Source organism: Suncus etruscus, chromosome 6, assembly GCF_024139225.1.
Source record: "Suncus etruscus isolate mSunEtr1 chromosome 6, mSunEtr1.pri.cur, whole genome shotgun sequence".
NCBI lineage: Eukaryota > Metazoa > Chordata > Mammalia > Eulipotyphla > Soricidae > Suncus > Suncus etruscus.
Genome location: NC_064853.1, coordinates 27,948,423 through 27,971,449, shown reverse-complemented (window position 1 = coordinate 27,971,449; position 23,027 = coordinate 27,948,423). Strand labels below are relative to the sequence as shown.

General features: G+C 36.5%; 1 protein-coding gene across 8 annotated transcripts in view; it reads left to right on the top strand.

Moving 5' to 3' along the window:
- Positions 1 to 403: 403 nt before the first annotated feature.
- The window catches only part of ELAVL4 (ELAV like RNA binding protein 4), a 99,298-nt gene continuing 76,674 nt past the window's right edge, over positions 404 to 23,027 (top strand). The window contains exon 1 of one of the 8 annotated variants that reach the window (XM_049774865.1): positions 404 to 587. In XM_049774865.1, coding sequence (XP_049630822.1) covers positions 540 to 587 — 48 coding nt within the window. In that variant the 5' untranslated portion in view covers positions 404 to 539. Of the gene's footprint in view, positions 588 to 824; positions 851 to 889; positions 1,044 to 3,572; positions 3,826 to 4,461; positions 4,604 to 7,474; positions 7,540 to 23,027 lie in introns of those variants that run through there. The other 7 variants (XM_049774870.1, XM_049774868.1, XM_049774862.1 and 4 more) reach the window with 7 other exon arrangements.

Here is a 23,027-nt window from a genome sequence, read left to right as displayed (position 1 = left end):
GTTTGTATTTCATTCTTCATAGTCTTTTTAGAAATGGTTATGATGTGTTTTTTTTTTTGTTTTGTTTTGTTTTCTTGCTCTAAGTTAGGAGAAGGAATTTTATTTATTTATTTTGACAAGATATACAAGACATAGTGTCCATAAGAATGCTGGTATTTCTCGAATCACATTCTACCATCCAAGAGAGGAGGGAAGAAAAAAAAAACAACACACAATCTTTTAAGATGGTTCGTTTGAATGTGTGCACTCTACCCACCTGGTGGTTATATAGTGAACTGTTACTTTAAAGAGTAGTTTAAACACCAGCCATGTTTGGGGCAGGCTGCTCTTGCAAAGAGAGCAGTAGATATAACAGGAGTCTACTGTGTGGGAGATAAGGGGAAAATTCAGCTCCCTGTCTAGAGGTTTTAATGTGCGAACTCTAGGGAAATAATATATTGACTGTTCCGTGGCGTGCAAGAAAATTGAAGAACCCTTTGCAGACGGAGTGCTTTGCAAAGGATTCTATCTGTTTCTCTTAAAACAAAATCTGTGGCAAGATGTTTGAAATCAGCAGGACGCTTAATGCTGCTTTGTTAAATAATGAGGTAATATTTTGTCACTTTTTTCTGGGCAGCATCTGTTTTCCCCCCCTCTTCTTATCCCCTCCCCATGTTTATGAAGAATTCTTTTTTCTTTTTCTTTTTTTTTCTCATGGAAGTCAAGGAAATAGAATTAATTCATGCTTCCATTTCTGTTCCTTCCTTTCCGTGCTTTTGGAGAATTTGGTTGTCTTTTTATTTGCACTTTCAGCCGACTGCTGTTTCCTAGCCCATTGTGCCACGTAAGGCTTCTCCACTGCGCGGAGTAGGTAGTTATTAACGCTGAATTGGCTTCTGGTACAGTCCATCTGGACTCTGTGTGGGAAAGCTGGCTGCCGGCGACTGATGCTGAGATATCTGCGACCTTTGGGATGTGCGCATGGTGGCGAGGGGCTGACTGATATGAGATTACTTCTTTTAAGGGAAATTGTTATTAATGAGTCAAGAAACTGCTCATTTATGGTAAGAGGGATGGAGCGACGCTGGCAGCCCCACCGCTCTGGGATATCATTTTTAGGTTACCTTAGCTGCTTGAGTGAGACAAGTTTCTTTCTGTGGTGGTGGAGGATTGTGGTAGGAAAAAAAAAATCCTGCATGACTGGGAGACTCGCCTGCCCGATTCTTGAGATAATATATTGAGAATCTGTTGCTTTCCAAATGTCACACCACTGATGTAGTGGTCAGCCCCTCTCTCTGAAAGATGAATGGTACTATTGGAAATGCAATAATAAGGTTGACTTTTCCCAACAATAGGATTCTGCCATTGTCTTTAGAGAAAAGGCCTCTGAGGACATTTGTGCATTTGTTTGAGGATTCTGTTGAAAGACTTTAGAGTGGAGGTTTTGGGATAAGTGATCAATATACAAAGTGCATGGATTTTTTTTAGCCTAGCAAAACCCGTCTATTTATATGGTAATGTAGAGTTAATATTTTGGAAGTGGTCAGAATATCTTTTGCTATACCTGCTATTATTTTATAGTTCACCAAGTGTACTGAGATGAATATGAATAGGAGAAAAGTATTTTAATAAATTCCTTCTTTTATAACCTCCAGAGAATACAAAGTAAATATTTTGCTCCAAGCTAGCAGTTTTTATTTGTGTTTGTCAGCATTATGCTCTTGTTTACTTTTCACAACATTTTGATGTTAGTGAGCTTGCACTTGGAGTTTCTGTTGTTGATTTGGGGCACCTGTCCCTGCCCTGTGTATGTGTGTTGAGCTCCTCAGAACACTTAACCTGTGGTTCATGTTTAGTACAGAAGTCAGCACTAGTGCTGTGGAGACTCAATTGCTATATATTTGCTAAAGAAATTGTTTTTATGGTTTACTTAATTCAGTATTGTTCACGTAAAAGGACTTTTTAATATTTCCATCTTTTTTGTTCATACATTTTTATTTCTAATAGCTAAATTTACTTACAGAGAAATCTAATCATTCACATAGTGTACTCAGCACCTTGTCTTATAGTGTGTCTGTATTTTTTAAGAGTGTGTTTACATGTGTATTTGTTATGTATGTATTTATAAAATAGTGTGTAAAGAAAAATTTATTCTTTTAATGTAAAGGTTATTTTGTAGTAATTTTTCAAAGTCATATGTATTTGTAGACTTTGAAACTCAGAGCATAGCATCATTTTCAGCCTTCACTTCTTCTCTACCCAGCCCTATTTCATTATCACCTTTGATCAAAGATTAAAGAGTATGCTGAATTATGACTTTGGTAAAATCTATTACTTCTATGTATTAATTAAGGGGCAAATATATTAAATTATAAGCAGAATAAATAGTGATAAATTAGTCCTCGGATTGAAGTACAGTCAGAACTCCCAAAAACCCAAACCGGAAAAAAATAACTGTATACTGGAAGCATGGTAAGATAGATTTTATAAACGCATTGTATAGGTAAATAAATGGTTCACATCATGTCCTTTTGCTGAAGTCTCTGCGGGTCTTTTAAGAGGCAAAAAAAGAAAAGACATCCTTCAAAGGAGAGAAACAAAATCACATGTTCAGTTTAGCAAAATGAACACTGCACTGGTTATAAAATGAGGCAGATAGTTGTCAAAAGCATCCTTTACCTTTCTTTATTAGCAGAAGGGGAAGCAAAGAGAGAATGTGTTTTAGTAGGTTTTTAAAAATTCAGATCATGCCCCTATCCAAGTTGAGAAATAAATTCATTTAAATAAATCATTCATCATTCTCTGTTTTGAAAAGCTCAGACAGAAGGCAGAAAGGTAGAGGCTGACAGCTGCCCCCTCCTCCCTCCAGGTTTTTGTTTTGTTTTGTTTTCTGTTTATTAGGAAATAGTTTTCTGAAGCAAACTTGTATGAACCTAGTTCACCGAGAAAGCACAATTTCAAACTGGCTTTCTTTTAAAACTCTGGCCATGTTAACTGAAACAGTGCATCTCCTAGTAAAAATCTGCAATAGTAAGAAATAAGAAAGTTAAAATGTAGACATATTAGCACATTAAAGTGCTTTTGTTGTATCTTAAAGCCTAGAGGCGGATCATTAAATATGCATTTCGCTAGAAAGCAACTGTCTAGAAAGATAAGGTGGTTGAAAATATTCTGTAGGGGGAAAAGCCCTCCAGCAGGCGTGTGGGGGTGGGGGTGCAGCCCTTAGGACAGGGGAAAGGGAGGACACTCCCACTAGTAAGGTTTGCTAGCTCCCGGTGACCTGCAGTTGTTACAGTACTTTTGAGCTAGGAGGGAGAAAAAGGTAAAAATACAAGTATGGCTGTTGTTGCTTCAGCCTGGCCTTAATTACCAGACACAAGAAGCAGTTCAGAAATCTGGTCTCTGTTGTTGTAGAGGTCACCAAATCATTAACATCGTCAATCTGGCAGTAGCTAATTTAAATAGCACCTGATGTTGCAACGCCTCCCTTCGTTTCCCCAGCCAATCAGGTCCTGGCTTCTGCTGACAGATGGTCCCATAAATGGATGTAAAAAGGGGAAGCTTCGAGCCAATTTCAGCAAGGCTCTGTTCAGTTGTTCTTATCTACATCCTAGAATCGGGGTTTCAGCTCACTGCTCCTTTTCTTTCCTTTTTTTTTCTTTCTCTCCCCCGACCCCCCCCCCCATAATAGATTTGCTTTACAATCATCCACACTGTGTTTTGTGGATCCTTAAATATATATAACAATAGTAGTCCTTTTAAAAATATATTCTGAAACCTTTGCAAATTTTAAGAGAAGAGTTGAAGCCCTGCGAGACCCAATATTTGCCAATAAGAATGGTTATGGTAGGTATGATTAGATTTATAATCTGTTGTTTGTGTTGCTGGAGGGAAGAAAAGCATCTACACCTTGTCCAGTCTTATGCTTGCACAAGAGTTTAGTTCTGTGCCGCTGTTTGGTTTCTACATTTACTATCTCTTTTGTGTAGAGTCTGGGTAGGTCCTTTTATTGAAAAGCAGTGGGGGAGTAGATTGTCATTTTTAAGCGGTCATTGTCAATTTTCCCTTCAACAGAGAGGCAGGGGTGGGGGTGGGGAGGTGGGCTGAAATAATTATGGGTTTGTTGAAAGAGGTTATATTACTTGAAACCATAAGGGCAGAAGAAGAGCTTTCTTTTTTGTCAGGGAAAGGGGGTTTGTCTATGTGCCTGGATTTTGTGGGGTTGGGGCTGTATGTATCAGGGTTAGGAATCTCTCCATTTCTGTGCTGGAAATTTAAACCTCAAGAGGCAGCTCCTGGATACTGAACGTTGAGATGGGCAGTTGATGGGGGTGGGTGGGAGGGGGGCTGCGCAGTCAAAACGGCAAAGAGAATGATTTATTTGGGCTTCAGTAAATGCTGCATCTTGTATTTCAAAGAGTTTCCTGTCATGACCTCATAAAAAAGAGGAGGCGGCTTGTATGTGTAGCGGTGCCTGGCTTGTTGAGTTGTTGCTTCCTTCTCTGGGCAGCAGCTCTGTAAGAAGGAATGTCAGCTTTTACATAACGTTCCTTTCCGCTTTTGACACACTGTGTGAGGGTCCATCTTCTTCTGATCACAGATGGAGTGGAATGGCTTAAAGATGGTAAGTGAAAGAGGAAGACAGCTTGGAGATTTCAGCCTCGCGCGTGTGTATGTGTGTGTGTGTGTGTATGTGTGTGTGTGCGTGTGTGTGTGTAAGGATGGTGGACTGTGTATTATAAATCACTGTGCTGATCGTTTGTGTGTGTGTGTGTGTGTGTGTTTGTGTGTGTGTGTGTGTGTGTGTGTGTATTTATTAGTATTTCTCCTCTCAGAGAACCAGAATCCATCTCCAAGTATAATGGCACTGCATGCACACAAGGCACACACACTGCCTCTTCCATTGAGCACATTTTTGCCAAGCAAGGTTGGTGTCTTTTTTGACAATCACTGTCACCATTGCTGTTGGCTAGCATGTCCACAGGCTCACTGAGCTTTCAGCAAAATTATATGACTGTTCAAGTTAAAGGCACATTTCTTTTTTCCGTCTCCTGCTAGGAGTGATGGGGAAGGCTGGGAAAGAGGGGTGGTAAGATTTAGTGCCAGCAAATGTGATTGTGAAACAGGACTTTTGGATGTGGAAGGGGAAGTGGAAAACCTTTCTGCCAAAGTAGTAAATCTATTTTTAGCATCATCTTTTTCGGGGGATGGGGGAGGAAGTAGGGAAACTCCTTGAGTACCACTCCTGCTGCTGATGGTGACCCTTAAAGATATGGCACAAAATGGCACGATCAGATGCCACTAGTGCTCACTTTGACTTTGAATTTTTTTTACTAGCAATAGCTTGCATGAGGTTTTAAGGCTTGGTATAGGGGGAGGCTCTAAATTCATACCCATCTCACTTATCTTTCCCTAGAAAAGCCTGGGAGGACTTTTCACTCTGCATAGATGTTATAGCAAAGCTATGGTCTTTTTCCCATTCTTAGAGGATTGCCTTTGTCTGGCTGCTTGTTTTGATGGGTGTAAAACAAATAAGATTAGACCGAGCAGCCCAACTGAAAGCGATAGCTGGGAGGAAAACCCAATGAAAGGTTGCCGGGGAAACGAACAGAGGAAAAGCCGAGTAGGGAGCAGGTGGCTATCATGAGAACACACAGCAAACAGTGTAAAAGGGGGGGGGGGAGTAGAACCTCGATTATCTTTGCTGTTCTTTGTGACTAGCCCAACTTTAATTATTCTTTATAAATAGGTGTTAATTACATTTCTAAACTGATTTGCAGTGATTTTTAGAAATCTATTTTTAAGCATCTATTCTGTCTTCCTTGTTTTTTTTTTTTGTGGATTTTTAAAAAATATAAAAAACAGGGTGGGGGAAGGGAGAATAGGAAATTCTCTCTCTCTCTCTCTCTCTCTCTCTCTCTCTCTCTCTCTCTCTCTCTCTCTGCCTCCCCCTTTTCCCTGCTGTGAAATTGTACGTGTGAAAAATCGCACTGTGAGGCCATTTGGAAAAAAATGTAAATTATATTGAATGAAGTTAACGGAAGCATACTAGTGAACTCTCACAGAGCTGAGCTGATAGGTTCTGCAAATGATTTCTTAGAAATTTCCAGCAAATATCCATATGAGAAAGATTGGTAGAGTAGGTTTACCTTAAGAAATTATTTCATGCTAAGTGATAACTGGTATTTGCACTGAACCTGATATTAATACCACTGTTCCATCGGATGATCATTGTATCTCTCATTTTATATCCCAAGTAGGAAATACTTTTTAAAAATATATGAGTACCTGTGTTCCAGCCTTTTGCTTTTTTATTCCCTTTTCATGCCACCACTGTCAGGATCCACTTGGTTGTGTATACCCTTGGAAGCACTGCCTGACTTTTGACACTTGGTCTTGCTTTGGTCTTGGCATAAACTGAGTAAAAAACTGTTATATTTTCCTAGTGTCTCTGAACATCTGGGACCCATGCCTGCGCTGGGTGACAGGAATCTTTCAACTGTTTCTCTCTCTGACTGAGCTTGCTCAGAGTCCTTTTCGTGACTGCGAGTATCTGAAGGACCAAATAGTATAGTACTTAGGTGAATAAGACAGAGAATAAAAACAGCTGTAAGGTCAATCTGTAACTGTCTCTGGCTGAGGTACAAATACATGATTGGATAGCTGACTTTAAGATTCCATATGAGCCTATTAAAAATCCTGAAATGTGTAGAAGATTAGGAAATATAGTTGGTTTTAATGAAAACCTCTTCATTTTTACTGTGGCAAATCTCTGCACACACACACACTCCTATTTTTTTCTTATAAATTCTTATTTTACCTTTTTATTGAGAAAGTTAAAAAAATTAACTCAGGTATAAACAAACATTTTAGTTATATAGTTGAACTTTGCTCTCATGTCTTGAGTGCTTTCATTTGTCAATATTAAAATTCATTTTTATCACTATTGTAGTTTCCCCCGCCCCCTAGCTATTTTTTATCTTTTCTTTTCTTTTTTATTTAAGTTGGAAAAGTAATTTCCATAAGATCTTGGGTATAAAAAAAAAAGATATAAGATTCTACTGCTGACCTTCCTGCCTGCTTTGTCTTAAAAATATTAATATCTCTTATACTTGTTTTTGGAGGTATGCCCTATGGGAGCACGAGGCTAAGTGTGCAATTTGATTGGAAATATTTCTGGAAAAAAAGAACACCAGGCTATATAAAAATTTTAAGAGCAGAACTTCTCATGTATTTCCTTGTAATAAGATGGAAAAATTATTTAGTATTTCTGAATTTAGGTGGTAAAATGACTGAAAACTATCTTCATAATAATTGATTTTTGATCATTTTAATCTCATTTTTAAAACAACCCAATAAACAGCATAGCCATGCATTTATGATCTCTGTCCCATTCATTCTTGAATTCATTCAAGCCATCATCCTGACCAGTAAAGATGAGCTTGTTTCTGTTTGATAGTTTCCCAAAGCCTTAAAACTTTTTTCTTTCTCTATAGCCCTTCTTTGGTCCTTTGAATATTCAAGAATTTTGTTACCAGAAGAAGATCAAATTGGTGTGAGGTAACAAAAGAATATTTTTGTAACCAAAAAAGAAAAAACTGAATTACAATTGTGCATTAGTTCTAAATTTATTTGAAATAGGGTTTGGGACATGTTATACTTTAGATACTTTACATTTGTCATTTCTAATGGGATAACCTATTTGAAATTTTGAATCTCAGACTTATTGCATGAATTGTGCTTTTATGTGTATTCATAAAAATTATGAAGAATTAATTTTAAAATTATGGGTGAATTAGGGTGATTTTTCTCAAATAAGGTTTACCATGAATAATGAAAAAGCTTCTATAGACCAAATCTTTTTTTTACTTGATACCTTTATTTTGCACTTATTGTGGGTGGTTTCTTTTCCTATATATGGACCAAATGCTATTCCTTACATGAGGAAATAGTTTGTTTCAATTAGCCTTTGACATCTTAATATTTTTTAAAAAGGGGCAAATTATTTGTGTGCATCACAAGTAAGGAATGGTGGTCTTGATAGAGGTCACTGTATATGGACAGAAATACTTTGACAATCATAAATTTTTTTATCAGTTTCAATAATCTGCAACCTCCATATATTTAATTTATATTCCTTGACATCTAATATGTATAATATGTACATATGTTGTTGAACTGGCCAGTAGATTTTAGATACATGAATATGTACTAAAAAATGCTGCAATGCAGTATTTTTTCCAGTGTCATTAAGAATTTGGAGGATATGAAAGGACATAACATTCTCAAAGCTTTTATCTTAGTATTTTCCAGTTGATAGACCATGTGATATCAAATTGGCAAATTTCGTTTTTTGAAAATGTAGTCAACCCTTTTGCCTACCGTCCTATTGATAAAGATGCAGTAAGCCTGTATGTATGAGCGAGTGTATGTACATGTACATTAATATGCGTATAAGTATGCATATTCTAGAAATCTGCACCTATCTGAAGCTTTCCTCATTTGGTAGAACCAAATGTATATATACATTTGCAAGTATATTTGTTATTGAAAATCGGGGGAAAAATCAAATTGATCTACTTCCTATAGGAAGTAAATTACCTCTTCACATACTCCCAAGTCTTTAGCAAAATACAAAATTTCAGACATTTAATTATATATATAAAGGGGATCTTGTAGACTTAAAATTGTGGCTCAATTTGTGAGCTAAAAAGTGTGTGTGTGTGTGTGTGTGTGTGTGTGTGTGTGTGTGTGGAGAGCTTTTAATCACTGGTTTAAAACAAGAAAGATGTGATGGGGTAGTAGTGTTAGCATGCCTTGCTGTGTGTGTGCATGCATGTGTGTGCGCGCTTATATAGCCTTATGTGTATATATATATATTTTTTTAAATCTCAGCATATTTTAAAGATAGAGAACTTTTATAGGTCAGTTTTCTAAGGGTAAAATAAAAAGGTGATCTGTGGGTGTATGGAAGTGTCACAGCAGTAATTGTCATAAATTAGCCATCTAGAAATTGGAAAAAAATGGGCTGGAGGACAAGAGTTGAGAGGGTACCAACATGTGGATCTGCACCTTGCTGGCAAAAGAGATAATGAGTAGTAAATTTGAACTGGTACAGTGTGGGGTGCCCGATAATTTCACAGAAACTTGACTTTGCAGGTTCATTACTTCCTTGCTTGCTTGTTCACACCTTTAATTATATCCAGTTTGGGATGCTAGCTGGGGGGCACCAAAGATAAACTATTTTGCTTATTGTTTACTTCATTAAGTATTCAGGTAGTGTTCGCTATGGCTCTGGAGCATCAGTGTTAGGAAGGAAGCACTTTGGAAATGAATTGTACAAGAAGAAAACTGTTGGCCAGCTTCTTTAAATTGAATATTCACATCTATTGTGCTTAATGGTAATATTTATGCTGTTGTTGTATAACCATTAAGAAATAACTTGTACAGTGTCTAATGCTCTTAATAGGCCAGTGTTCTCTCTCTCTTACACATATCTATATGCAGATATAGATATATTTCTCCTCACTGTTCCACTTACTAGTAAGATTGTGCCTTTCACTGGACCATTTAAAGACTCAGCAATTTTGCTTTGGAGAAGATCAATATTCAGGTCCTCATTGAATATAGCAGCACCAGAAAACATTTTCTTCTCAATATGACACACTACAAGAATCAAGAAATGCTGCATGCCATAAGGAAATTTTTACAAAAATTTTGGTTGAGAAAGCAGTGAAGATGTTGAAAATATACACTCAGTTTAATCGTACTTGCTTTTAGTTTTTATATCGATATGGAAAAGACATTTAACCACAGAAAAAAAATGCAAAACTAGTGTATGTGATTTTTATGTGTGTGATTTGTTAGGTTGAGGGCCACACCTGGATGTGCTTAGGGCTGACTCCTGGCTCGTGCACAGGTATCACTCCTGGCAGAGCTCAGGGTACTGTCAGTGATGTCAGGGATCAACCCTGAGCTGGCTGCATGCAAGGCAAACACCCTACCCACTGTACTATCACTCTAGCCCTGTGTGATGTTTTTCATAAAAAAAAATTACAAGTATGCTTCACCTAAAATGAATTTCCTTCGGTTGGAAAAATAGAATTTAAATTCAAGCTTAATTTTTGGCTTATTTATTTTCAAGCTATAAAATTAAATTTATAAATATTTTTTCTAAAAATTTGGTCTAGTTTTCAGTATATGAGTTAACAAATAAATAAATTCTAGTCAAAATGGCAAATTATGAAAACACACTCCAGCACTGAGGTTTTCTCTTTTTCCCTTTGTGGCATTGAATTTACTCCTGCTAGTCTTGTGAATTAGTTTCCTTTATGGTCTAATAACTAACCCTGTGAATTGTTTTGCCATGAGTGTTTATAGTGAAAACTAGCTTATCAGAGCCAGAGAGATAGCTAGCTAGCTTTCTTTACACATCACCAAACTAGATTTAATCATTGGCATCCTTAGGGTTCCCTGAATATTACCAGGTATAACCCTGAGCCAGGGGTAACCATGAGCATCAGTGGGTGTGCCTCTTGCTCTTTTAAAAGGCTAGTTTATCATTCATAGTTGACATTGCTGACATGATTCATAGAAGACATATTGCTAAGTCTATGTGAATTTCTTTGGAACATGGAATTTAAGGTTACCATTTCCTTTTCTTTTGTCATTGATCAAAAGTCGAAATTTGAGATTAAATTTCTATAACAGAATAAAGTTGGGGTGAGTGACTTTCAAGTCGATTGTTAAACAGCACAACTTATTGCAAATTGTAAGAAACGATCTGTTGGAACATTCAGATACATAAATGTTTTCCTTTTATTTGTAAAAACTTTAGATGTAGCTCTAATAGATAGACATGAAAGATCTCCTGGTCATTTTTTTTCTTTTCTTTTTTTTTTTTTCTCTTTTTAAATAGTATCTTATTTAAGCACCTTGATTTAAGCTTAAATACTGGTCATTTTTCTTTGTAAAGCTCCTAATATCCAAATATCTACTCTCAAGAAGAGGTAAAATTTGGGCAATTGGGACAAAATTGTCTTTCGGTGGCCCATGGAGCTTAATTAACTTAGAAATTTATAGAAATACGAATTTCTGTAATTTTACAGAAGTATGAATGCCTTTCTTTTAATAATGATGACTCTTTAAATACCTTTTTCTGTGTTTTTCTTTTTTTTCAATAAGAGTCAGAAAAGATACCCCTCTTTGCATATTCCTATGCAAATTGGAAGTGTGCTGGCTAGTAGAGCAGAAGTCAATGAATTACTTTGTTGTACATGCCTTGATACTGTAAAACTGCTACACATGCATGTGCATGTCTGAGTGTGTGTTGTGTGTTTATGTTATTAGGCTGTCATGTATGCCCTGGGATGTTCCAATAATGACTTCTCAAGTAGCATGTGTATTTTTCTAAGATGACAAGGGTTGTGCTTTCTAATTTGTACATGAAAAATAACAAGCTGAGTTGAACTTTTTCTCCAAGCCCTCCTTTGAATATGCAGCCATAGTAAATACAGTATTAATGATAAACTTTAGCTCTAAGTGCTATGTAAAAGTCTGTAGTGGAAGCCTGAGAACTTGCAATCTTTACTAATGAATCTTTCATTAGGAAAGTGCTCACTTAAAATGGAGTAAACGACTAAGTCCTTGCAATTTGTGATTTTCACCAGATTTGACTCATCCTTTCTTATGCTACTTTTTGTAAGGCAGCCAACCACACATCTAAAAATTCTGGATATTGTACATGTCTTCTATATTAATTATCTGTTAATGTACTGAGTACAATTCCCACAAATCCAGATTTTTACAGTAACATCAAAACAAAAGTGATATTTATGAGTAATTTTGGGAAAGTTATCCTCATTGTAACAATTCCCTGAAGGAAGTTTTATATAAATGTGCATTTGTGATTCAGGCTATTTAAAGGGAGTCCTTAGTTTTTACTTTTTAATTTGGGCTAAAATATGTAAATTGGTTTTATTTTTGAGTTGCTCTGTTTTAGGTGGCTTTGGGGGAAGATAACTTCTGGCTTGATTATATTTTCATCACCTCTGTAGTAGAAAGATACCAGTCTTGATATCAACCTGTTTATTGTTTGCTTATTTGTTTGAAGTTTTGGAACACTCGTGGTGGTGCTCAGAGACTCCTGCCTGCTCTGTGTGTTTGGTAATCCCATATGGGTTCCATACCAGGGTCTGAACCCACAGCTTACACACATAGCATGCATACTAGCCCATTGAGCTAGTTCTTCAACCTCTCAACATCATTATTGTGATTAGGTCCCAGAGGGTTAGTGTGCTGATGGGACTAAAAACATTACATTGACTTGCACATGTCAAAAACTTAGATATGTTTCATCTAGATATCACTATTCCCAAAAAGGCTTTGTTGGTGAGAACAACTCTAAGACCACTTAATCACAAGCGTGCTTCTGAACACTTAGGATCTTCCTGGTGTGACTGGAAAGATGGTTCTTTCTTTTATGAAACCAAGACAGACAGAAGACTTTGAAATTAGGTGGATGGGGTTAGATTTCCATTTGTAATTGTGTGGTCTTGGATGAGTACTTAGACTTTCTGAATCTTGAGTTCCTCCTCTTTAATATGATGATGAGGGGCCAGAGCAATAATTTAGCACGTTGGTGAAGTATTGAGTGCAAAATTGAGTGCACCTGACCCATGTTTAATCTTCAACATCCTATATGGCCCCCTGAGAAACCCTGAAGAGTAATCCTTGAATGCAGAGCAAGGAGTAAGTCCTGAACATTGTCAGATGTGGCCACAAAACAAAAAAAAGATGATGATGATCATTCCTGACTCACATAGTTTCTGTGGGTATCAGATGAGAAACTGAACAAGAAGACACCTATCAGATTGAGTCCCTGAAAATTAAAGAGGACATTTAGGTCTTTTTCTTTCTTTAGTTCTTTCTGTCCTTGTCAAATGTCCTAGGAAAAGTAACATCACATTATATCCTCTGTGTCATAGCCTCCATTCTTGCCTCAGAACTCATGGGAAGGGGGATGTTATATACAGTGTTTTTGTAATCAAGCCTTTGATTCTTTCCTGGAACAGTGTGACTTTATTAAGTTTTCTGTCTTCTCCTAGGAGGTTGCAGGTTTCATCTGTGATGTTCTTTGGAATTATAATGAATGTGTCATTTATCAAAAAGTGAATATAAAATTAATGTTAATAAGTGCTGGTTTGGGGGGACTCTCACACTGTACTCTGTGAGCTAAGGGGGCACTCCTAGTGACCCGGGGCTAATGAGTCTGGCAATTCAATGCTAGAGTCCAAGGATGTGATGCTGCTTGTGCCCTGTGGTGCTGGGGACCACTAGGGCCACTCCAAAGGTGTTCTGGCACATGACCTTGTACTCTCTTACTTTCTCCCAGTGCTGTGCGGTTTTTTTTTTTTTTAATTTGGTGAAAGATTTTTAAAAGGAAATTCAGAAGTCAATAATAAATAAAAATGAATGAGTTAGTTTATTGATAGGAATTTCATCTTTGGTGTCTATCTACGTATATAGTATAAAATGTGAACTACTTGACTTTGACCCAGAAACCAACCAACTTATTTTAGAACTATTTCCCCCTTTACTACATCAGCGTTTTTTCTCTGCCTTCTTGTTTCCCCAGTAGGCTGAATTTTGAAGTTCCTTTTCTGTAGGAGAGGTAAAGAGGTTGAAGCAAAAAGTGGCTTAATGAGATTTTTCTAACTTGCCATCAGATTTTTTTTTCCTCCTGCTTGCAGAGGCAGGATGATGGATGACTTTGGCAGTGCAAACAGCTCTACAGCAATCAGATTGACTGAAGAGATGTGGAAGATGTGAGCAGAATATTGGCCCTCAATTTATTAGCCTCTCATTTGAAAGGAAGAAAGAAAAAGGAAAATTACCTCTTAGGTCATGACATAGCTGTTGATTACACATAGTTGGGGAGGGATATTAGGAGGTATTAGGATTGCTGTTTGGCCACGCCTACTTTTCTCCCCCCCCCCCACTCTAAAGGGGATGGGAGTATGTAAAAACACATTAATGAAGTCACCAATTGTTTTTATTTGGGACCTATTGCTGTAACTGGTATGGATAAGTCAATAAATGAGTGAGCCCTAAAGATGTTCAAGACTTAAATGAAAAACATAATCTTAGAACAGTTTTAATGTCCTAGATTTTTAATACAATGTCATAGAAAAGATCTAAAGTGTTTTTATTTCTTCACTGTAATCCTTAAACTAGGGGAAGCAATTGATTTTATTCCCAGTGCCATTTTTTTCAGGCCTCAGTGCTTTTGTTAAGGACGACCCTTTCTGTACATAATTGGCATGTGTTAGATCCTTGTATCTCTTGGGTGCCTCCTCTACCTCACCAACTCTGCTGAGATATCGTTGGAAGCCACAAGCACTATTAAGGTAACTTGAGCAGCTGGGCCTAACTTTAACTACCTGATCCAGTTGCCTGAGACTTTCTGGGAGTGACCCCTGAATTCCCTGAGTACCATTTGGAAGGCCACTTCACACGTATACCTTTATTGTGATACTAAGTCTTTTATTTTAGTGTGGACCTATTTTAGACCTTTGCAAGGTTGTTGTTGTTTTTTAAGAATTTTTTAAGTAACCATGTCTGTGATATGAAAGTTCTCTGGGTTAATTTGATTTTTAAAATATGTTTGTATAAGCAAAAACAGATTGTGGAAGGAATATGAATTCACCAAAAAGATTTTATAGAAAATGCTTCTGCATAGTTAAGAGAGGAAAAAAGAAATCTCACTTCTGTTAAAAGAAAAATGACTAAAATGAGATGACTGGGTAAGCAAACTGAGAAGTGACAGGAAGACAGTGGAATATTCTTGGGATTTTCTTGCTAATATATGTTTATATTATATTTTAAAAACTGATTCCTAGTTAAGCCAATCCTTGAAGTTTATTTCTTTAATCTTCTGAATTCAATGAAATTCTTAACTAGATCTCCAGTTAATACATTTTGGAGACATAGGCTTTCATTTGATATCATCTCAACAGTACTCATTCTGAATTCATCAAGTTGAGTCAGTTTTCCAAGAATAAAGAAGCAACTTTGCATTTCTAGAACTTGAGATGTTTATATACATTCTGCTGAAACATCTGTGACCATGAAAATCATTTTTCATATTTATTAGACATTGTATAGTTTTTGTCCTATGGTGTCAGTTTAATCTCTTTTATGTTTGACACTAATGTATTTTAGCATGATTAATACAGATTCATTTTATTTCAGAGTGTTAGGTATTTTGACATGACTTACCAAGCTTTGAAGTTCTCACAAAAACCTTAAGTTTTCTAAAGAATAAAAAAATAATAATAAATAAATAATAATAAAAAAGATGTTTTTTTTAATAATTTTTATTGTGATTTAAGTGAATTACAAGTCTTTAACAGTAATATTTAAGGTACCGTATTTTCCGGCGTATAAGACAACTTTTGAAACAAAAAAAAAAAGCCAACTGAAAATCGGGGGTCATCTTATACACCGAGTATATCCCAAAAAATGTTTTAATACGCCGCTAAACGAAAATTGTCTGAATATTGCCACAAAAAGAATTTTCCAACTCGATCCTGCACCAATCACTGCCAGGCTGCTCGGACTGCCTCTCTAACTCAGCCAATCCAAGCAGGTTTTTTATGCATGCAAATTAGACAATATTCTGGACCCGAATCTACACTGTCAAAAGCCTGCTCATATTGGCCAGAGTCAGAGAGGAAGTCTAACCTTTGAACCTTTGCTTGTTGTGATTGGCTCACTGTGGTACATACAGTTGCAGCACAGGAACGTTCTGTCTGATACAGCGAATATAGGCCTAAACCTATGTTTTAACTGCAAAATTAGGGGTCGTCTTATACGCCCAGTCATCTCATAGGCCAGCAAATACGGTACATAGTGTCAATGAATTAGGGCCATTCCCACCATCAATTTTTTCCTCCCTCCACCCCTTTTCCCAGGCTGCATCCCATACCTCCCCACTTTGTCCTATGTGGATGGCTAGTGTAAGAGGTCTCCTTTGTGTATAGCTTATTGTAGATTGGGTATAGATTCTGGTTGACACTAACATTTAATGTCTTCTCTGGAGAGAGCTAAGTAACCACCTTATTTGATGTGTTTAACAACATTAAAGGTCCTAGTTTGAGTGTGTTTGGGAATACACTCTTCTTGTTTACTTTGGGCAGATCATGTTTTTTTGTGAATCAGAAAATGTAATTATCTATTCCAAAGGAACCAGATTCTAGATACCTCCTAGAACATCTGAGTATTAAAAACAACCTAATAGAATGGACATGGACAATGACAGGGAAAATGTAAATGTATCTTGAAGAATAGGTATAAGATACAGAGGATCAAAACTTTCATTCTTAGGGGAATAAACAAGCCACATAGCAGAAAAAGATATAGTAAGTGGCTGGAAAGCAAGAGAGCAGAAATTTTCAAAGCAAGGGAGATTGCATTGGAGAGAACTGTATATTAGTGAAAGCATGGAAATGCGTATTTACAGCACTTATTTATTGAGTGGTATGTAGTCTGGTGCAGCATAGAATGTAAGATAGAGTAAAAAAGTGTGGGAAAGTTAGGATGTCTTTTATTTGAACTAAAAGCTATGGAATGTCTTAGGTCAGAGAACTAAAGTTTCATTATTGTTTTTCAAGACCTGTCTTTATATTTTTTTTTTTACATTTTTTAATTTAAGCACCATGAGTACAGAGTTGCTCAAAATTGAGTTTCAGTCTTAAATGTATGCCGGCCTTCACCCATGAATGTTTCCCACCACCAAGGTCCCTAGTTTTCCTTCTACCCTCCCCCCTGCCTGCCTCTGGAGCAAGTACTCTGCCCCCTTCCTTTATTTCCCTTTTAGACACTGTCTGTGGTTTGTACTATAGTTAATGAAGGAATACCATACATATCACTTTATCTCTATCCAATACCAAGTTATTGTCCCGAGTGATCAGTTCCAATTATTGTTGTCATTGTGGTCTATTCTTTGCCCTAACAGCACTGCTCCACTATCTGTCGCAAGCTTCTTACCATGGACTGCTCTTCCTCTCTATTGTATCTGGATATTATTACCATATCATCATTTATTTTTCTTATATCCCATTAAAGACTGAGAATATTCTATGTCTGTCCTTATGCCTCTGGCTCATTTCACTCAGCATAATATTCTCCATGTCCATCAATGTATAAGCAAATTTTATGACTTCATGTTTTCTAATAGCTGAATAGTATTCCATTGTGTAGATGTACCAGTTTCTTTAGCCACTCATCTGTTCTTAAGCACTTGCGTTGTTTCCAGATTCTAGCTATTGTAAATAGTGCAATGATTAACGTAGGAGTGCAGGTGGCATTTTTGTATTGTGTTTTTGTGTTCCTAGGGTATATCTCTAACCTGTCTTTATTGACTCTTGGTTTCTCAGAAGTTTAATTCACTTTTAATTAGGTCTTGGTTATTTATATGGAATCAGTGTTAATAGTGTTCTTTTGGTCATAGTGAGATGTTATGATGATACTCATTGGTAAGGTCATATTAAGGATTACTTTTAGTGTCCGGGCCAGAAAGCAATAGAAGGAAAAATAGAAACTTTATTTCAGAATGTAAGAAAATTGAGCAATTAGAAAAGTATGCTGAGGGGCTAGAGCAATAGCACAGCAGCAAGGCATTTGCCTTGCACTCGACCAACCCCAGACGGATGCTGATTCGATTCCCGGCATCCCATATGGTCCCCGAACCTGCCAGGAGCAGTTTCTAAGCACAGAGCCAAGAGTAACCCCTGAGTGATGCCAGGTGTGACCCCCTCCCCCAAAAGGTATGCTGCATTTCCTCACTGTTGATCATTTTATGAAACAATTCATGCACTAGAGAAGATGGTGGGTGGTATAATGGTGTCTACAATAGGATTCCACATTCAGGTTTCCAAGTACTTATTCCAAGGCATGCTTGTCTCCTCCATTAGTCTATCAAACCTAGAGGGAAGAGATCATATCAAATGCTCTTACTTCACTATCAGGCATAGGTTCTCAATAATTATTTATGTTTTAAGAGTCAATTGCAGTATTAAAAGATGTTTGAGTTTAAAATATGTCTTTAACTTGTGGGATTCTATTTAGTCCAAGTCATTTAACCATACAGAGTTTCAGTTTCTTAATATAATTATACAATTAATACAGCCTTGTAACTTTATAGGAAGAGCAATTAAATTATATCCTAACAAATAGGTTAATAATATTAGTAAATTATTGGTTTCTACTTTACCTACAATTATTTTATTGAATATTACCCACAATTAAAAAATTTAAATCAAGATCTGGAGCGGTAGTACAGCAGACAGGGTGTTTGTTTGCTTTGTGTGCAGCCAGCCTAAATTTGATCCCTGACACCTCCTGGTATCCCCTGAGCACTTCTAGGAGCAATTCCTAAGTGCAGAACTTAGAGTAAGGCTTGAGTACTGCGAGGTGTGGTCCCCAAAATAAGCAAAATTAAATCTGCAAAATGCTAAAGTTGAATGAAATAATAAATAAAATGTTAGTGACTGGTATTTAGTAAGATATTTTGTAAAATTTATTTTAATTTCCTGTATTCTGATTTGTGATGATGAAGTTGATGTGTTCCATTTGTCTTTTTGATTTTTTCACGTTGTTAGATTATGGTAAAGATATTATTGTTAAAGATATTATTCTAAAAAATAGTGAAAATTTTATGTTGTGCAGAGGGGAAAATGTTTAACTTTTTCAATGCTGTGCAATGTAGGAGTTCTACCTTCTTAAAGAAAAATGAAATATTTGATAGTTAATGATGTTATCTATTATATATTATATAATCTTGTATATTTTATTTATATATGAACTTATATATTGTATAATATATCTTATATATTAATGATCTTATATAGTAGGCTCTCTATTGGTCAAAATATGTATTTACTAGCACACCTCATTGCTTCATTGTTCTACGTAGGTGGAGCTGCAAAATAGCATAATACACAAAGTGGAGTAACCTAAAGGAGAGCATAGAAATAATGAGTTTCTTTTTTTCATTTCTTGAGGTCTTTTAATAAGTCAGTATCATGTCTGACACACACCATTACGTTAAGATGTCGAACATGTTTCAAGGAAAATGTTCACTTTACTATTTATGAATGAGCTAACTGATACTTTGAATAATTCTCTGCAATCACTACTTGATTTAAGTAGGATTTAATTTGAACTCAGGTCTCTTTGATTCTAGGGCAGAATTTTAAAGGTCTAAACACCTACTGCGTGTTAATACTGTGTTCCTCTGTAAAGTAGTTCAATTGGTCTCTGCCCCTAAAGGTGTATTAGCTGTCCCTAAAGTAAGAACTTAATTTCATCACAACAGGAGTACAAGTGCATTTGAAGCATTGTCATTCTTTTTTTACAAGTACCAAGAAAAGTGTCTACCATATAGTAGTATGCTTTGATAAAGAGTAATTGAATTTCATTGAGGTTGGATTAATTCTTGCCTAGGGACTGCAAAGGGAACATAAGATTATTGGGGAAATTTTACTAAAAGATGCCCTTTACTTCAAACTTTATTCAGACAGAGGACAGCCTTTCCATATTTGTATATACTGTGGCAGACACTATTGAAAAAGAACAAGTGAAGGATGAGCTGTCTTCAAAGAAAAAACTGATAGAGGGGCCAGAGAGATAGTACAGCGGTGGGGCATTTGTCTTGCATGCGGCAGACCCAGGAAGGACCTGGTTCGATTCCCAGCATCCCGTATGGCCCTCAAGCCTGCCATAGGCGATTTCTGATTGCAGAGTCAGGAGTAACCCCTGAGCACTGCTGGGTGTGGCCAAAAAACAACCAATCAATCAATCAATTAGTAAAGTTTAAAAAAAAGAAAAACTGATAGCAATTGTTATTTTTACTACAGTTTATTAATTTATAATCTTAAGCAAGACATATAACCTCTATGAGCTTTTGAACAACTATCAGAAATGTTGGTGAGCATTAAATAGATCTAATTGATAAATACTTTCTAAACACTGATTGGTGGTCTCTAGGGACTTAGTAAAGGACTTAGCCCCTAGCACCTAAAGAAGTTGAAACTGGTGAATGTTCAGTAAGAATGTTTCTCGCATTTCTCTACTCTCATTTTTGGTGACTTTTTCACTGTAGAGAAGCTAAACGCACATCCCTCTCTTCTTTTCCCCTCACATCTTTCTAAATTGCAATAAATAAAAACTATCTTGCTTCAAGGAAAAAAAAGAAGTGCTATTACAATAGAATTCAGACTCCCACCATCCTCAAAGGTCAAAATTAAGAGAACGCAGCACCGACATAGAATATAGATATCTTGGAATATGTTTATTACTTCTGCTTCATTAAAAGTTCAAGACAATTGGGTACAAAGGTGCTATGGTATTCTTCTTTATATTGTTTCCTTTTCTCTTGCCCCTGCCCTGCACGTGCTATCTAACATAGTCAGAAAACATCAACATTTTCAGGGTACTGTGGTAGGGACGGAAGAGAAACATTTACTGAAGATAATTGAATTTGGAAAACAGAAACAAACAAAAAAAAATGACTTGAGTGTCCAAAAACAAGGGAACAGTATCATGACATGGTGATAACCCTAAACGTGTGGTTAAATTGCTTGTGGTGTATTCTAGAAGAAAATTGGGCAATCAAATAAAATTTCGTGGTGAACTTAAAAACAAAGTATTTCTTTTCTTTTTCTCCCAGAGCTATTTTGTTTGTGTTTTATGGGAAGCAGTATATTTGCTACAGAAACAGATGAGACCTGGCATAGCTATTTAATTGATCTATGGCTCAGGATCAAACCCAGCTACTTTCATAAGACCCAAGAGATCCTCCCATATCTTGGCCTCTGTCCCTGGCCTCTACTCTCTCTCTTTTTTTTTTCTTTTTCTTTTCTTTTCTTTTTTTTTCTTTTTTTTCTCACTCCACCTGCCATTCTTATATACTGTAGAACTACACTATACTTGTCTATACTTGGTCTCAGAAAGATTCCTAGGTCAAGCATCCTTCTGCTTTTCTTGATCTGACTTCATGAGTTTAAATAAGAGAGCTATCTTATACCAGAAGCTTCCCTGATTCACTGTGGGTTAGAGCTGCCTCATCAGTGCTGTAACTTCCTTCCACCATTGGTGTGTATGCCTGCTTAATAAGTTACTGATTTGCCTTTGTTTCACCACCACTTCAACAGTCAGAATTAGGTTTATCTCTGTACCTGGAAACTATCAGGTGCTTCATAATTGTTAATAACTTATGAGGTAGGTTGGATGTTGGTTAGATTTTTCATAAAAGGGAGTCCACTGAGGTTTCTGTTAACTTCTTGTATGTTAAAAAGAGTGTTGGATCCAAAACCCCTTATCATGAAAACTGGTTTTGACACCACTTGTCATTCTCCAACCAGTTCTGTAACTTTGAGCTGAAGATCTTGAGCATATATATTTGTGTGAATCTTTTCTCTACCACCATGACTCACCTCAGTAATTCTTCCAGTCTCCCTTATGTCATTTGCTCTCTATACCACACAGTTAACAATGAAATTGCACAGAATAGGACCCTTTATAGTGTGTGTGTCAGATTTCACTTAGATTATCACATTGAACCTCACAACTCTGAGACTTGAGTATTTTTATTCCCATTTTGAAGAAAATTCCATGTAGCTTACATATTTTGCACAAGATTACATGGCTATAAAATATTAGATTTGTAATTCCATGCTTCATCTGGTTCATACATTCATATTACATCTCCCATTTTGAATACTCACTTTTTAAAAGGGAGAAAATAATGAGATGCACTTAGCTTTGTGTTCCAGAATAAATGACTATTAATATAGACTTTACATCAAGACTGCCTGGACTTGCATCCTAACTTTACCAATGTGAGCTTGGGAAAAACCACTGATGCTCCCTAATTGTCAGGGTTTTTATTTTAACCTGTAAACTAGAATTGTTCTGAGGATTTGATAAGCTTAAACATAATGCTTTTAAATGGACAGATATGAACATCACCATTTCATAAATATTAATTTTTGAACAATTTTTCAAATATGTTTTAAGAGTCTACTGTATTCCAGGCACTATTTTAGGGGATTATAGATACAGCAGTCAAGTGACTTTAGTCACTAAAGTGAGTCTTTGGCCTGGATCAAATAGATAGTGTAGGATAAAATGCTTATCAGGCACATGCCTATTCTGGTTCACACCCAACACATGTGTGCATGGTCAAGATGTAATCCCTGAACACAGCCAGGAGTAAACCCTGATCATCTCCATCACCCAACCACTACTCCCTCGAAAAGACAATTAATTCAGTCCCTCTAGTGTATGTATTTTCGTATTGGTCTTTTATTTGCACAGATAGGGGAGAGAATGTTCAGACTAAAATATACAAGCTTCTTCCCATGGTATAGCTACTTCAGGTAGGAGAACAGGTCATTTCAACACTGCCATAGAGTGAGCACCATCAATGGAAGCAAAAGATATGATTTATTTTTGCTGTGTATCATTATGATAGAGACAGCATCAGCCAGTCTGTGTTTCACAATAGTGTTGGCTCGACTCTAGAACAGACCTTTAGAGCTTCAGGCTTTATGAAGAAAAACACTTGTTAAAGGAGCTTTGGAGTCTAGAATTCTGAGTTTAATTCTTGGTCTGCTACTTGTTTAGTTTTAAGTTGCAATTCTACTTTCAAATGCTCATTTATGTAGGTCAAAGGGACCTCATACAAAGTTTTCCACCCTTACTATAATTGTAAATAAAACTTCATATGTTCCATGGCAGAGCAAGTGGAAAGTACTGATTTTTAAATAAAGATATAAATGCTTGTGTATTCTGTTTTCTCTCTTCGTTGTGTATACTATTGCATGAAATTGTTGTTTCAAAGTTCTCTTGTTTCATTAGAAATGAGTAGACCCTAAAGTGACTTTTACAAACAAAACCAAGCAAACATACAAACAAAAATCATTTCCGATAATTCAGGCATTTGACAACTCACCCTTTCTGCAGAGTCTGGTTGAAGCCCTAAA